The sequence below is a fragment of the Saccopteryx bilineata genome, chromosome 3, assembly GCF_036850765.1.
Source record: "Saccopteryx bilineata isolate mSacBil1 chromosome 3, mSacBil1_pri_phased_curated, whole genome shotgun sequence".
Classification (NCBI taxonomy): domain Eukaryota; kingdom Metazoa; phylum Chordata; class Mammalia; order Chiroptera; family Emballonuridae; genus Saccopteryx; species Saccopteryx bilineata.
In genome coordinates, this window is record NC_089492.1 from 264,013,095 (window position 1) to 264,028,972 (window position 15,878).

Consider the following 15,878-nt stretch of genomic DNA (forward strand, 5'->3'; position numbering starts at 1 on the left):
GGGAGAAGAGTTGACATGAGAATTTAAGGGTTAGAAAGAGAAAGAGGAACCATAGATCACTTAAAGAGATGGGTGAAATATAGTGTTGCGGAAACTGAGGGAAGATAGTTTCGAGACGTGTGAATATTTCTGTGTGACCCTTGAGCAGCCTAAGAGAAGCCGTTAGTTCTGCTATTTGTGAAGTGAAGTTGATCAAGTCACGAGAAGACTTTCAGTAGAGTACTGGGGGCTGAAGCCAGATTTTGAATGATGAAGTGAGTGGGTGGTGAAACAGGAGGCAGAAAGTGTCAAGTTTTTTGTTTTTTGTCTTACTATTGTAGTTGGAAGAAGAAGAGTATAGAAACTCAAGGGAATTGAATCATTTTTTAGCACAGAAAATATGACATAGTTTAGGACCTATGTTTATTATTACTAGTGAAAGTGTTTCAAGAATAAATGTTAGGGAAACGTTAAGTTAAATCAGGACAGATGTTTGTTTGTTGCAGGGTTTCTCAGAGTTTTGATGTGCTAATAACCAAGAAGGAAGGAAAGGCAGAATTCTCCAAATGTTTTGAACTTGGGAAACCAGTTTTCAGTGTCACTTCCAGGGTCTGTTTTGGGATATGCTGAACTAGGCAGAAGAGGACGTGGTAGGGAGAGTATGATTATGCAATCGGGGATATTAGCTGTCACTTTCCCACTTTGTACTACTTGCAAGCCTGATTCACTGTTCACGTCTCAGGTCATTGATAATCATGTTGAGTAGGACAAGGTCAAAGGTGCTAGGAGCATCTTGTTCAGTCGGCTATGGATTTAGCTCTCTGGACTTTCCTCCCACCATATTTTTTCATTCTATCTATGAGACCTATGTGGAAGATTCTATAAATCATTTTTGAAAACAGTAGATGTGGGCTTGGTTGGGGATTGAGAGAGGAGCAGTGGCTTTTAGTCCTTTAAAATCTTGCTGAATGACTGAGCATTCAGGAGACTTGCCTTCCTGAAGCACCATCTTACCTTGGCTTTTGCTTTAATAGTTACTTTATTTCTTTTGGGGGGGACATTTAAATCCATTTAATTGGCCCAGAGAGGCCAGTGTTTATGGCTGTTTCATAACACTCTTCAGGATTTCTTTACTTCCCCTTCCCTCTTGTTTTAAACTTAGTCTTTTTCTCTATCTCCCTTGCCCAGGTGTTACTCTTGAGAAGTCAGATCATTTGAAAACTAGTTAGTCTTCTTGGCTTTTTAAGCAGCTTATTTTCTCAGTCAGATTTTAGCCTGAATTTTCTGTTTACCCCTGATTGTTCCATTGCTTTCTATAGTGTGTAGTTCGCTCACTAGTTAATAGTCATGTGCTGCATAACAATGTTTTTGTCAAGACGGACCTATCAACAACAGACCCATATACAGTGGCGGTTCCATAAGATTATAATGGAGCCGAAAAATTCCTGTTGTCTAGTGATACCCTGGCTGTGGCAACGTTCTAGTGCAATGCATTACTCACCTGTTTGTGGTGTTGCCTCAGTAAACAAACCTGCACTGCCAGTCGTATAAAAGTACAGCATGGCCCTGGCCGGTTGGCTCAGCGGTAGAGCGTCGGCCTGGCGTGCGGGGGACCCGGGTTCGATTCCCGGCCAGGGCACATAGGAGAAGTGCCCATTTGCTTCTTCACCCCCCCTCCTTCCTCTCTGTCTCTCTCTTCCCCTCCCGCAGCCAAGGCTCCATTGGAGCAAAGATGGCCCGGGCGCTGGGGATGGCTCCTTGGCCTCTGCCCCAGGCGCTAGAGTGGCTCTGGTCGCGGCAGAGCGACGCCCCGGAGGGGCAGAGCATTGCCCCCTGGTGGGCGTGCCGGGTGGATCCCGGTCGGGCACATGCGGGTGTCTGACTGTCTCTCCCCGTTTCCAGCTTTAGAAAAAAAATACAAAAAAAAAAAAAAAAATACAACACGTACACTGATATATACAGTACATAGTACTTGACAATGATAATAAACGACTATGTTACTGGTTTATGTATTTACTATAGTTTTATCATTAGGGTAGTCTTTCTACTAGAAGAAAAGTTTGCTGTAAGACAGTATGCTGCATTAGGCTGGTAGCAGCCTCACACACCTCATGTTTACCGTGTCTCCTGATTGCATCACTTTCTCTTGCTTGATTTAATCTCATGTTGTTTGTACAGTAACATGCTGTATAGGCTTGTAGCCTAGGAGTAATAGGCTATACCATTGAGCCTACATGTGCAGTGAACTAGACCATCTGGGTTTGTGCACCTCTATGATGTTTGACAACAAAGGACTTGCCTAAGAATGCATTTCTCAGAATGTGTCCCCGTCACTAAGCAGCTCATGGGGGCATGTCATTGTTTTTTTCCTCATGCTTGCCTTTTTGCAAAAATAAGCCAATAAGAATCATGCTACAGGCCTGACCTGTGGTGGCGCAGTGGATAAAGTGTCGACCTGGAAATGCTGAGGTCCCGGTTCGAAACCCTGGGCTTGCCTGGTCAAGGCACATATGGGAGTTGATGCTTCCAGCTCCTCCCCCCTGTCTCTCTCTCCTCTTTGTCTCTCTCTCTCTGTCTCTTTCTCTCTCCTCTAAAATGAATAAATAAAAAGAAAAAAAAAAAAAGAATCATGCTACAGGGTCCTGGCCAGTCGGCCCCGCATGTGGAAGTCCTGGGTTTGATTCCTGGTGAGGGTACACAGGAGAAGCACCCATCTACTTCTCCACCCTTCCCACTTTCCCTTCTCTCTGTCTCTCTCTTCCCTTCCCACAGCCAAGGCTCCACTGGAGCGAGTTGGCCCGGGCCCTGAGGATGGCACCATGGCCTCACCTCAGGCACTAAAATAGCTTCAGTTACAATGAAGCAATGGTCCCAGATGGGCAGAGCATCGCCCCCTAGCGGGCTTGCCAGGTGGATCCTGGTTGGGCGCATGTGGGAGTTTGTCTATCTCCCCACTGCTCATTTAAGAAAAAAAAAATCTTGCTACAGATACCGTCTCTTACTTCCATAGGGACACTGGTCATTCTGACTCCAATTTCATATATCTTATTCTTATACTTGCTGTTTTACTACTGTTTGTTGATTTGCTAGTTTTGAAAAATTTCCAGTCAAAATGTTGTCATTTTAGATCAGCATTTGTAAGAGTTGCTCCTTTAATGTCTTTCTACTCCAGATTTCTTTTTAAATGTTTATTTTATTGATTTTAGAAAAAGAGGAAGGGAGACAGACAGGAAGTTCTGTCTGTTCCTGTATTTGCCCTGACCGGGGATCGAACCAGCAAGCTATACACTTTGGGACGATGCTCTAACCAACTGAGCCATCCGACCAGGGATCCATGTTTCTAAGAAGTTGTGTTTCCTTTAGTTGGTTCATGCAGTTTATAGTTTTCCAAACTTGCATCTGTGTCCCTTCCTGAGCACCTGCCAGGACTGTTTAGTTACCTATTCATCCATCTGTGTTTGAAACACACTGGTAAACATATTGTACACTCCACCTGTTATAGCACTGTCTCCGCCAGCCTCCCCGCCCCTGTGGCTAACTGACCTGGTCACTTTTGTGCTGAAATAGTTGGCTAAGAAGTATGAAGAAAGCCAGCAATTCTGTACCAAATGATGTTCTTCGCATTCCAAAGTATTCCAGTGCATTGATTGAGAAGGAATATCTTTTTCTACCAAGAAACACAGTGATGCTTTATGTCTTAGGCTGCTTGTTTATATTGGTTAGTGGCAAGAGGAGACATTTCTTTCAGTGTGACAAATTTTAAATATAAGAGTAAGGGAGAAAATTTGACTTCAGTGTTTGGATCCTTTTTGGGAGACCTACTTCCAATCTCATTCCTCATTATCAGTCCCTCAGGCTGTGGAACAAGGACCTACTGACTTTCCCAGGGGGTAACCACCCACTTTCAGTCTTTGCATATTACCATTCTGTTTCTTTACCAGTTCCCTTAAAACTCCCACGGCTTGCCATTCAGAAGTAGGACAGACAGAGGCTGTTTTAGCTTGAAATTCTAGTGTTAAGGATCCATTCATTCTTTCCACAAGCTTTAACTGATTGATTTCTACTTTTGTCAAATGTCAAGAAAGAAATAGCTCCCGCCCTGAGGGCTTGGGATCTGGTATGGAGTCTGCTAGAGGTTGTATGTGCAAGGTGTAGGAATCCGGAGCTGGGAGCACTTTCCCTGTCCCCTGCATGCCTGCATGTGTTACATACCTCTCCAGTCACCAGCAGTTCCCTCCCTGGGGCTGCTGGCCTGGAAAAGGGACAAGGGTTGTTTTGTGTACATAGTGGTTTTCCAGCAAGGTGTTGCAGGAGTAACAGGTCTCACATTCACATTTCATATGGGCTGTACCAGCTGGGTATTGCTAAAATTTTGCTATTGTAGAATATTGGAGAAAGAACTCATGTTTTCATGTCTTTCTGTTATTTAAAACAAGCTTGTTAAAATTGTTTCTTCTGTGATTTGCATAGGGATAATTTAGATTGAGGTTCTATCTTTGTTTTGGTATATACTGTGTGGCCTGAGGCTAGTTGCTCTGTTACCAATTTTTTTAAATTGAAATAAAAATATTAGTTGCATTTTGTGAAGATGAAATGATACTTATTCATATATAAATATACAACACTCCAAGCATAAAACATTGAGCGTCGTGTACAGTACATAGTAGTTGTTCAGTGAATGTTCATTTCTCTTTCTTGTAGGCCCCTGTGGTTCTTGAAGGAGCTATGGAGGTAATCTCCAGTGTAAGAAGAGTTTGCAGGGGTCTTTGGTAGGAATTCCTAGGGAAGCATTTTCTCCTTAAAACATGGTTATAAATTGTGGTTGGGTGCCAGGACCCTCTACAGGAGTCTCAGTAACTCCTAATTAGTTGAACTGTCATATTAATACCACTAAGGATGAGAACTGCCGTTTATAACCATGTTTTCAAATGCAAACAAGCTTGCAGTCCTATTGCAGTGGTTCTGAGAACACCAGCCCTTGCCACAGGTAGTCTTCTGCTGTCCCACTCAGCTCCCTTTGACTTCCTTAGCACCGGCCACTGAAAGTTACTCCCATGGTGGGCAATTGGGGCACCAGGCAAAGCCGAGGCTCCTAAAGCTAAAGAGCTGGACTCCTGTCAGGCTGGCGGTAGCAGGGGGAGAGGGGGAGATCTAGCGTCTGTTTTGTGCCTGATGTGTACTAGTTGCTGTGTCAGGGGCTTTGATATCGTTTTATATTTAAGTTTTCATAACAATTTTATAAAATAAGTACGATTGACCTCACTTTACAGATGAAACAGCTGAGGCTTAGAAACATACCATTAGCAAGTGGTAGAACTGAGATTTGAACTGAGGGCTTCTGGATGCGAAAGCCTATGTGTTTTTTTTAGCATAACGCTGTTTTTGCAAAGACGGGGAGAATGGGACACTGAGACCTGTTAGCTGTGAAAAGAGCTGAGAGATGAGGGGTGGCAGGATGCCATCAGTGCTGTGAGAGTAAAAGATTGCAGAGTGGGGACAACTGGAGGAATCTGGCTCCAGGGGTGGGCAGAGGCCTGCTGAAGCAGTGAGGTCAGTTCACAGCTCTTCCCTTCGAGCTCTGTGGTTGCCCATGAGTGGATGAAATGAGATCCGTGCCTGCGGAAGAACAGTGTCGGTGTCAGGGAGAGGGAAGGGGAAGTCCCTAGTGATGAGGAGGAGAGGGCAGCTTCTACAGCCAGTCTATCCCAGCTGATCGCTTATTTGTGAGAATGTGCTAAGGCTAGGTGCTTAGAACCAGAGACTCCCATTCCTAGGATGGAGCTGTTAATGTGGAATCTAATTCTTTCAGATTCTTTCCTCCAGCAGAAACCCAGCCTTTTTTCTTTCCTGAATTTTTTTTTTTTTTTTTGTATTTTTCCGAAGCTGGAAACGGGGAGGCAGTCAGACAGACTCCCGCATGCGCCCGACCGTTATCCACCTGGCATGCCCACCAGGGGGCGATGCTCAGCCCATCTTGGGGCGTCGCTCTGCTGCATCAGAGCCATTCTAGCACCTGAGGCAGAGGCCATAGAGCCATCCCCAGCGCCCGGGCAAACTTTGCTCCAGCGGAGCCTTGGCTACGGGAGGGGAAGAGAGAGAGAGAGGGAGAGAGAGAGAGGAAGGAGAGAGAGGAAGGAGAGGGGGAGGGGTGGAGAAGCAGATGGGCGCTTTTCCTGTGTGCCCTGGCCCGGAATCGAACCCGGGACTCCTGCACACCAGGCCGACGCTCTACCACTGAGCCAGGGCCTCTTTTCTGAATTTTTTAAAAGCCAACTCCTGCAGTTCTAGGGATTAGTTTTTTCTAAGTTTTGCTTATTTCCTTCACCTTTCCTTTTCTGATTCTGTTGACTTAACAAGGCAGCCATCTTTGTTAAATACGTCTCTATTCTCCTGACCAGGCGGTGGCGCAGTGGATAGAGCGTCGGACTGGGACGCGAGGACCCAGGTTCGAGACCCTGAGGTCCCCAGTTTGAGCGCGGGCTCATCTGGTTTGAGCAAAGCTCACCAGTTTGGACCCAGGGTCGCTGGCTTTAGCAAGAGGTCACTCGGTCTGCTTTAGCCCCCCCCCCCCTCCGGTCAAGGCACATATGAGAAAGCAATCACTGAGAAACTAAGGTGCCGCAAAGAATTGATGCTTCTCATCTCTCTGCCTTCTGGTCTGTCTGTTCCCCTCTCTGTCTCTGTCACAAAAAAAAAAAAAAAGTCTCTACTCTAGAACTACTTGGAACACTTTGTAAAGCAACATCAGCTCTCTGAAAGCTCATGCCTCCTGCCCGTGACTAGCATTAGACTCTATCATCAATGAACCTAACCTTTGCTCAGTGAGACTGCATGGGAAAATTAAAGTGATGCAGTTCATAGGCTCTTTTGGAGAAACACGTTTTATTGTCCAGTGGAATTTTCAGTGACATTATATTCATGTTATTTTGATAGGCAGATTAATTTTAAGTCACTTCTCCCTCACATTCTTGAATTTAGCTTGGGCATCACCTCCTTTGAGAAGCTTTTCTTAGTCATCCCCTAGTCTGAGTTAAATGCTTTTCTTCTGCATTTCTCTATATTCAGACATCAATTATCAGCACAACTTCTTGTACCATCTTGCTCTTGTCTGTTTGTTTCTCCTTGATAGCAGGGGCTATTTTTTCTGTATTTCTAGCACCTGAGACAGTATAATGCATGGAACATAATTTTTTGAATGCATGCATGCATAATAAACCTTAATTTTATTTAAATATACCCAATGTTGCAACACCTCCTCTCTGTAACCAGGAAAACTTACATGGGTTTTTGCAGTTTCCTGTTCTGATCCAGTTTGAGGAGGTTTCATTTTTCATTTTTGTGAAATCTGGTACTGTTTAAAACGACTCTCTCTCTCTCTCTCTCTCTCTCTTTTTTTTTTTTTTTTTTTTTTTTTTTTGGTAGAAGAGGGGAGAGAGTGAGGCAGACTCCTGAATGCTCCCCAACCAGGATACACCCAGCAACCCCTTTTGGATGGATGCTCAAAGTTCCAGTACCAGACTATTTTTAGGACCTGAGGTTGATGCACTCTAATAGGAACTATCCTCAATGCCCCAGGCCATGCTCGAACCAATTCAGCCACTGGCTGCGAGAGGGGAAGAGGGAGAGAAGAAGAAGAAGGGGTGGAGGGAAAGCAGATGGTCATTTCTCCTGTGCACTCTTGACTGGGAATTGAACCCAGGAAATCCATATGCCGGGCCTACGCTCTATCCACTGAACCACTGGCCATGGCCAAAATGATTCTGAAAGACAAAATAGTGCCTTCCATTTACTGGCTCTGCTCAGATGGGGTGAGAGATTTCTCATTTATTCACCATATTATGGGGGAGCAGGCATTTGCTTTGACAGTCAGCTTCTTTCTACCTTTAAATACTAATATTTTCCTAGTCTGTGTCCCCCTCCTAACTCTCTCACCTGTCTCTTTCTCTTCTCAGCCAAGTTTCTTTCTTTCTCTTTTCTTTCTCTCTCTCTCTTTCTTTCTTTCTTTGATTTGAGAGGAAAAGAGACATCAATTTGTTGTTCCACTTATCTGTTTACTCATTGGTTGGTTCTTGTATGTGCCCTGATTGGGAATTGAACCCGTAACTTTGGCATATCGAGATGACACTCTAACCACCTGAGCTACCCAGACAGAGCCTCAGCCAACTTTTTTGAAAGAGTGGTTATATTCATTGTTTTCAGCTCCTTGTTTTTCCCTGACTTCCCAGCCCGTTACATCCTACCCCTTCAATGAAGCTACTCTTGCTGGGGCTATTATAACTTGTGAATCGGCCGAATCCAAGAAATGCTTTATTAATCATCTCTGCTACATTTGACCTGGCTCCCATCCTCCTTGAAGCTGTTCCTGTCTCATTTTTAGTCCTTGTTACTATTTTCCTCAGCATTAAGTCCTGCTGGTTTTATTTAGTTCATTTGTTTAGTCATATATTCCTTCATTCAACAAGTATGAATCGGGTGCCACTTCTCCACAAGACTAGTCCCTGAGGCTGTGGCAGTGACCAAAACAGATGTGACAGACGTGGTTCCTGTTCTCAAGGAACCTATAGTCTGAGTAGGGAGTAGCTATTCATTCATTTAACTCGAGAAATATTTATTTAGGCCTGACCAGGCGGTGGTACAGTGGATAGATTGACCTGGGACTCTGAGGACCCAGGTTCGAAACTTCAAGGTCTTTGGCTTGAGTGCAGGCTCACCAGCATGAGTGCAGGGTTTCCGGCTTGAGCATGGGATGATGGACATGATCCCATGGTTGCTGGCTTGAAGTCCAAGGTTGCTGGCTTGAGCAAGGGGTCACTGGATAGGCTTGAGCCCCCCAGTCAAAGTATGTATGAGAAGCCATCAATGAACAACTAAAGTGAAACAACTCTGAGTTGATGCTTCTTTCTCTCCCTCTCTTTCTGCCTGCCTATCTGTCTGTCTATCTGTCTCTCTCTTGCTAAAATATATATACATATATATATTTATTTAGTGCCTCCTGTTTTTTAGCAACTGCTATGCCTGGCAACTAAATAGATAATGATATAAATTGTTTAATTAATTATGTAAGTATTTAATCTTAAAGATTTTTTATTTATTGATTTTACAGAGAGAGGAGAGAGAGGGATGGGAAGTGAGAAGTACCAATTCATAGTTGCTTCACTTTAGTTGTTCATTGACTGCTGCTTATATGTGCCTTGCTTAAGCAAGCCCAGGGTTTCGAACCGGCAACCTCAGCACTCTAGTTCTATGCTCTATCTACTGCCCCACCACAGGCCAGGCTAATTATTTAATCTTAAATGGTATTATGTACTTTAAAGAAATAGAGGAGCCCAGGCTGGGTAGCTCAGTTGGTTAGAGCATTGTCCCAATACACCGAGGTTACGGGTTCGATCTCTGGTTGAGGCACATAACAAGAAACAACCAGTGAATACATAAATAAGTGGAACAACAAATCATTGTTTCTCTCTCTCTTTCTAAAATATCAATTAAAAAAAGAAAAGAAATAGAGGAAGCTATGAGAACCTTTAATAAGAATATGTGGTTTGTGGTGGGAATAGGAGTCAGTCATGAAAGAGTTCCTTGAGGAAGGAACATTTATTTGAAGCTTGACTTGGCCAAGTGAAAACCTTGGATGGGAGTACGGGTTGGAAGGGCACGGAGACAGGGAGGGGTAGTTAATTATTGATTGCACTGTTACCTGTAAAGTTATCAACTGCTGGAACATCTTAAGAATGAAATTATGCTCTTATCAATTATGCTTGTCATTGTCATCAGCTCTGCGATTGAGACATGAAGTCTTTTATTGTAGCGCTCACAGTCCCGGTTCTCCTTCCTGCTCAGTGATTATTCTGAACTCTCTAACTGGCAGCACCGAAGAGACTTTTGGTCTTGAAGGGATCAGGATGTGTGTGTGAGGATAATTAACAATGTAAGCTAAGTGTGCAATGAGTGCTATAGTGTTAAATATTGGAATTCACAGAAGGACATGTCACTTAGACATGGAGTGATTATGGAAGGCCTTGGTGGTTGGTAGTGAAGCTTGAATTGAAGAGAGACTCACAAAAGCAGAGAAGAAATGAACCAGGCATTTGCAGTAGAGGAAAAGGAGAAAGCAAAGGCAGGCAAGTGGACACTTAGTGCTGCATTTAGGGAAGACTGTGCTGTTGCCCTTGGGTCCCGCCAGAGCCTGCTGTGTCCCAGAGGGGATGAAGACCTGGGCTGGGCCTTGACTGTCAGGCTCAGGAACTGGGACTTTGTCATTTGAGCAGAGCTATGGCATGTGCAGAACACTGTTTTAGGATAAATCTGGCAATGAGTGGTTTTATAAACTAGCCACTGAGACATGAGAATGCCTGCTACTGGGCCAGTGACTCAGTTCAACAGCTGTTTGTGTCGCACCTTCTGTGTGGCAGTGGGAAGGGTTAGGAATGAATTACTGAGAGAGCACTTGCCTGAGGAACCCAAAGACTTGTGCAAGATCATATTGAAGGCTGACTAGATGAGAGAGGAGTAGGCGGGAAGATGGGCGGAGCCAGGGTCCCTCCTTTCCCACCCCCGCTGGCTGTAGAGGTTGGCCAACTATGGCCTATAGGCCAGACCCATCAGATGCCTGTTTTTGTAGAATGTTTTTTACATTTTAAAATAATCTTTTAAAATAAAATAAGAACAGTGTTTCATGATGAAAATGATATGAAATTCAAAGTTCATTGTCCATACGTAGTTTTTTAGAGAGTTGAGCCGTTGTAACAGAGACTATGTGGCCCACAAAGCCTAAATATTTACTGATTGGCTCTTTACAGAAACCTTGTCCCCCTCGAGTCACACTCATCCTTATTTTATTCCTCTCTTCTCTGAAACTCAGTGTCACTCTTCCTACCTGAAGCTTCTTCCCAGGCTTTTAAATATCCGTCTCTTTTTTATGTTCCACAGCTTCTCTTCCTTCCAAGAAGCTTTCTCCTCCCAAACAGGCTCAAGACGAATCCTGCTTAAAAAACAAAAACAAACAAATACTGCAACTCAGAAGCCCGCAGTCCCTTAGAGCTAATCTTGCTAAGTCATTAGTGAACTTCCCTGGATCCAGTAGTTTCCTCAGTCCTTGTTTTCACTAACATTTAACATTTTGATGGTTTTCTTTTCCTAGAGTCCCTTTTTCTCTTGGCTTCATTCTCTTTGCTTCTCTTCCTGTTTCCCCAGCCCTTTGCCCCACTCACCCATCAATGGCTTCTTTTCTTTTACCAGTACTTTAAACATTGGTGACTCTCATGGGTCTAGCCTTTGTCTTCTTATAAGAGCTATTATTTTATTGAGTACCTATTATATGGCGGTCAGTATATTTAAATGCTTTATGCAAATGATCCCTCCATGTTATAAATAAGGAAAGTGAGGCTCAGTAGGAAGCTTAAGCGATTTTCCCAAGGTTACATAGGAAGTAGCGGAAACCTGAGCCTGCTATGTGCAGGTCAAGTCAGCTGTTACCTGTGCACCTGACTCCTGCCACAGGCTTTCTTCTTAGCTCCCAGCCCATACGTCTGACTGCCTACTAGACATTTCCATCTGGGAGTCCCGGCAGCACCTCAGACCCAACTCATCATCTCTCCCCCAACCCCAGGTTTGTGGTGTGACCATCTCTTCAGTCATTCAGGCCATGAGCTGGGGAGTGGATCTTGCTGTTGCCTCTCCCCGACCCCTTCTACTCCTCAGTGCCAGTTATCACACAGCCTGTCATTTCTCCCCCTTTAATTTCTCTGCAATTCATCCCTCATATTTCTCTTAATCTAGCCCTTCTTTTACTCCAGTCCATGTGCCACAGGGCACTAGAATGATCTCTTCTGAACCCCAGCTCTGTGTTGCTATATTAAAACCTGTCGATGCCTCCCCATTGTCCTGTTTCTCTACTCCACAGCCTAACTAAGGAGGCTTCGTCTTATTTTTCTAGATTCTCCTTCTAGTCTCTTATATGCTGCAAGTGTGTTTGTGGTTCACTGGGCCAGCAAACTCATCTTTCCAAGCAGTTCCCCAGGTGTTACCTCTTTCTGGAGAGTCCTTCTGCCCTGTTTGTCTGAGGGATACCTTTTCAGTTTGTCTAAAAAAATAGACTTTTAGACTTTAACAGGCAAGTGAAAAACAGAAGAGTACCTGGGTCTCTGAGCCTTCACTGATGTCCAGTCTTTCTGAGAGCGGTGAGGTTTCCCATTTTTATACTGTCATGCACCGTGGGCATGTATCTGTTGTCAGGCTGAGCGCGGTGTGTAATAATTTGTGCATGTCTGCCTCCTTAAAATTGGCATTCCTTATAAGCAGAGATTTTGGTCTTGCTTACTTTTTATCTGTGATATCTAGCTTGTTTCCTAGGACCTAGTAGTTCAGTAACTGTTGAATAAGTAACACGAGTGTGAACTGAGGCTTTGGAGGAAGGTTAGGTGTAAAGGATGAAGATGTTTGCTAAAGCTGAGGAGTAGACAGTACTAGCACCCTGATGTGTATAGATAGCATCATAGAATTTACAAAGTACTTTCACAAATGGTTTATTGTCTTTTGTTCCACTCAAAAGCACTGTGAGACAGAACAGGCATCAATGTCTGCATTTTAGAAATAACGTGAAATGCAGAGAAGTGAAATGACGTGCTCAAAGTCACGAACATAAGTGCCAGAATTGAGTCTTGTCCCGCCAAGACTAATGCTGCTTCCTCTGCACCTGTGTAGAGATGGGGAAGGTTTGGGAGATGAGAGAGTTTTGGAATAACCGCACATTTAGAGGTTAAAGGAAAGGAGTGACTCAGAGCAGATAAAGAAAACCCAAAGGAATTACTGTGTGGTAAAGGACAAGTTTTCAGAAGGAGAGGGTCTCACCCATGAGATATTTTTGCAAATAATAAAGGAGAATTGGAAAGGATGAAAGAGTTTGACCACCAGGAAGTTCAAGAGAATAATTTCATACAATGAAGCCAACTTGCCAAGCAGCAAGGACTATGTGGGCATTAAGGGACATGGAGGCACAACTGAAAACTACCTTTTCAGGAAGTTTGGGGATGAAAGGAAACCTAGAGGCTGACAGGTTGAGAAATGTTACTCCAAGAAATTTTTTTTTAAGTTTTATTTATTTAAGTCTTTATTCAATTTTCAGAGAGGAGAGAGAGAGAGAGAGATAAAAGAGAGAGAAGGGAAGGGAGAGGGTCAGGAAGCATCAACTCCCACATGTGCCTTGACCAGGCAAGCCCAGGGTTTCGAACCGGCAACCTCATTGTTCCCCAGTTCAATGCCTTATCCCACTGTGCCACCACAGGTCAGGCACTCCAAGAAATTCTTGATACATTAATTTTCATTCTGTAGACTTGAAAATATTCAGTGGAAACTATGCTAGTGTATACCTGCTAATACATATATGACTGAGTATATAAATTTCAGGATGTTTTAGACTCAGTTTAACAAGGGTCAGTTATCAAGATATAGTGCCATAGGGCAGGATGTTGGACTTAAAATGAAGTCAGATTTTTATCTGAATATAGGTAACTGTAAGAGCATATGCCTCCCTTTTGGTGTACACTAATGTCTGAAAACACTTTATATTCACATAGAATAGTCACCAACAGATACACGCTCAGCTATTTCTCATTTGTTGTCCAGGTATGATTTGATCAACAGGAAGATATCCCTGTTTTGTTGGTAGGGGCTGCTTTCTGTTTTTGTATGACCCACATCTGGGAGCCAGGCTCTGGGGGAGTTAGAGCCTGGGCAGCTCTCTTGTCCTGTTGCTGAGGTGTCCTCTGTCTGCCAGGTCAAGCGGTACCAGTGCACCTTTGAGGGCTGTCCCCGCACCTACAGCACAGCAGGCAACCTGCGCACCCACCAGAAGACTCACCGAGGAGAGTACACCTTTGTCTGTAACCAGGAGGGCTGTGGCAAGGCCTTCCTCACCTCCTACAGCCTCAGGATCCATGTGCGAGTGCACACGAAGGAGAAGCCATTTGAGTGCGACGTGCAGGGCTGTGAGAAGGCGTTCAACACGCTCTACAGGTCAGCCTTGTCCCGCTGCTCCTCCCGCCTCTGACCCTCACTGTGTCACAATTGCAACTGTCTCTCCCTGCACAGTACAGATGTCCACTTGCAGGGCTTTAAGGAGTGCAGCTATGCTAAACTATTTAAAGTTTATTAGAGGAACTTGCTACTTAAAGATTGACATATACTGGGTAGGTTGAAAATGCTGGTGCATTTGTATTTAGATTTTGGATCTTCTGTGTGACATTCTAGCCTGGAGATCACAGTAATCGACATAGAGTTCTCTCACCTTTGCCCAGAACGTTGCTACTAAAAGTCTGTCATTTTCCTTCCTATCTCACTTTGAAGATTAATTTCTTCCACCCTGAGAAATGGGAGTGGTCCACTCAGCCATTTCTCTTTTCTTTTTTTGTATTTTTCCAAAGTTAGAAGTGGGGAAGCAGTTAGACTCTCACATGCACCCAACCAGGATCCACCTGGTATGCCCACCAGGGGGTGATGCTCTGCCCATCTGGGGTGTTGCTCCGTTGCAGCTGAAGCCATTCTAGCACCTGAGGTGGAGGCCATGGAGTCGTTCTCAGTGCCCGGGCCAACTTTGCCCCCATGGAGCCTTGGCTGAGGGAGGGGAAGAGAGAGAGAGGAAGGAGAGGGGGAAGGGTGGAGAAGCAGATGGGTGCTTCTCCTATGTGTCCTGGCCAGGAATAGATTCCACATGCCCGGCCAACGCTCTACCACTGAACCGACTGACCAGGGCCTAGCCATTTTTCTTTTCTACCATTGGTATCAGGAGCCTTAGTCTTCAACATTGGCTATAAAATAAACATAACAGGCCCTGGCCGGTTGGCTCAGCGGTAGAGCGTCGGCCTAGCGTGCGGAGGACCCGGGTTTGATTCCCGGCCAGGGCACACAGGAGAAGCGCCCATTTGCTTCTCCACCCCTCCGCCGCGCCTTCCTCCCTGTCTCTCTCTTCCCCTACCGCAGCCAAGGCTCCATTGGAGCAAAGATGGCCCGGGCGCTGGGGATGGCTCTGTGGCCTCCGCCCCAGGCGCTAGAGTGGCTCTGGTCGCAACATGGCGACGCCCAGGATGGGCAGAGCATCGCCCCCTGGTGGGCAGAGCGTCACCCCATGGTGGGCGTACCGGGTGGATCCCGGTCGGGCGCATGCGGGAGTCTGTCTGACTGTCTCTCCCTGTTTCCAGCTTCAGAAATATAAAAAAAAAATAAAAAAAATAGGCCTGACCTGTGGTGGCGCAGTGGATAGAGCATCGACCTGGAAATGCTGAGGTCACCGGTTCGAAACCCTGGGCTTGCCTGGTCAAGGCACATATGGGAGTTGATGCTTCCAGCTCCTCCTCCCTTCTCTCTCTCTCTGTTTTTCTCTCTCCCTCTCTCTCTCCTCTCTAAAAATGAATAAATAAAATTTAAAAAAAAAGTTTTAAAAATAAAAAAATAAACATAACAGTAGCTAACACTTTTTTTTTAATTTCTGTTTTGAGGTTTAAATCTTTTTTTATTGATTTTTTTAAATTATTTTTTTATTTTATTGATTTTAATTTTTAATTAAACTTTTTTTTTTAAGATCAGCATTATTTATTTATTTATTGTTATTTTTTAAAATTTATTCAGTGAGAAAGGAAGGGGGGAGAGAGAGAGAGCGAGAGGGAGAGATATAAGAACATTGAGCTATTCTTGTATGTGCCCTGACCAGGGATTGAACCAGCAACCTTTGCACTTCAGGACTATGCTTTAACCAACTGAGCTATCCGGCCAGGGCTATTTTATTGATTTTAGAGAGAGAAAAGAGAGCGAGAGAGAGAGAGACAGGAACATAAATCTGTTCCTGTATGTGCCCTGACCTGGGATCAAACCGGCCAACTCTACACTTTGGGACAGTGCTCTAACTAACC

At 44.5% G+C, this 15,878-nt stretch overlaps 1 protein-coding gene across 2 annotated transcripts in view; it reads left to right on the plus strand.

Moving 5' to 3' along the window:
- MTF1 (metal regulatory transcription factor 1) overlaps positions 1-15,878 on the plus strand; it is a 42,599-nt gene that overhangs the window by 5,931 nt on the left and 20,790 nt on the right. For both annotated transcript variants that reach the window (XM_066269606.1, XM_066269607.1), the window contains exon 3: positions 13,751-13,989. In XM_066269606.1, coding sequence (XP_066125703.1) covers positions 13,751-13,989 — 239 coding nt within the window. The remainder of the gene's footprint in view (positions 1-13,750; positions 13,990-15,878) is intronic.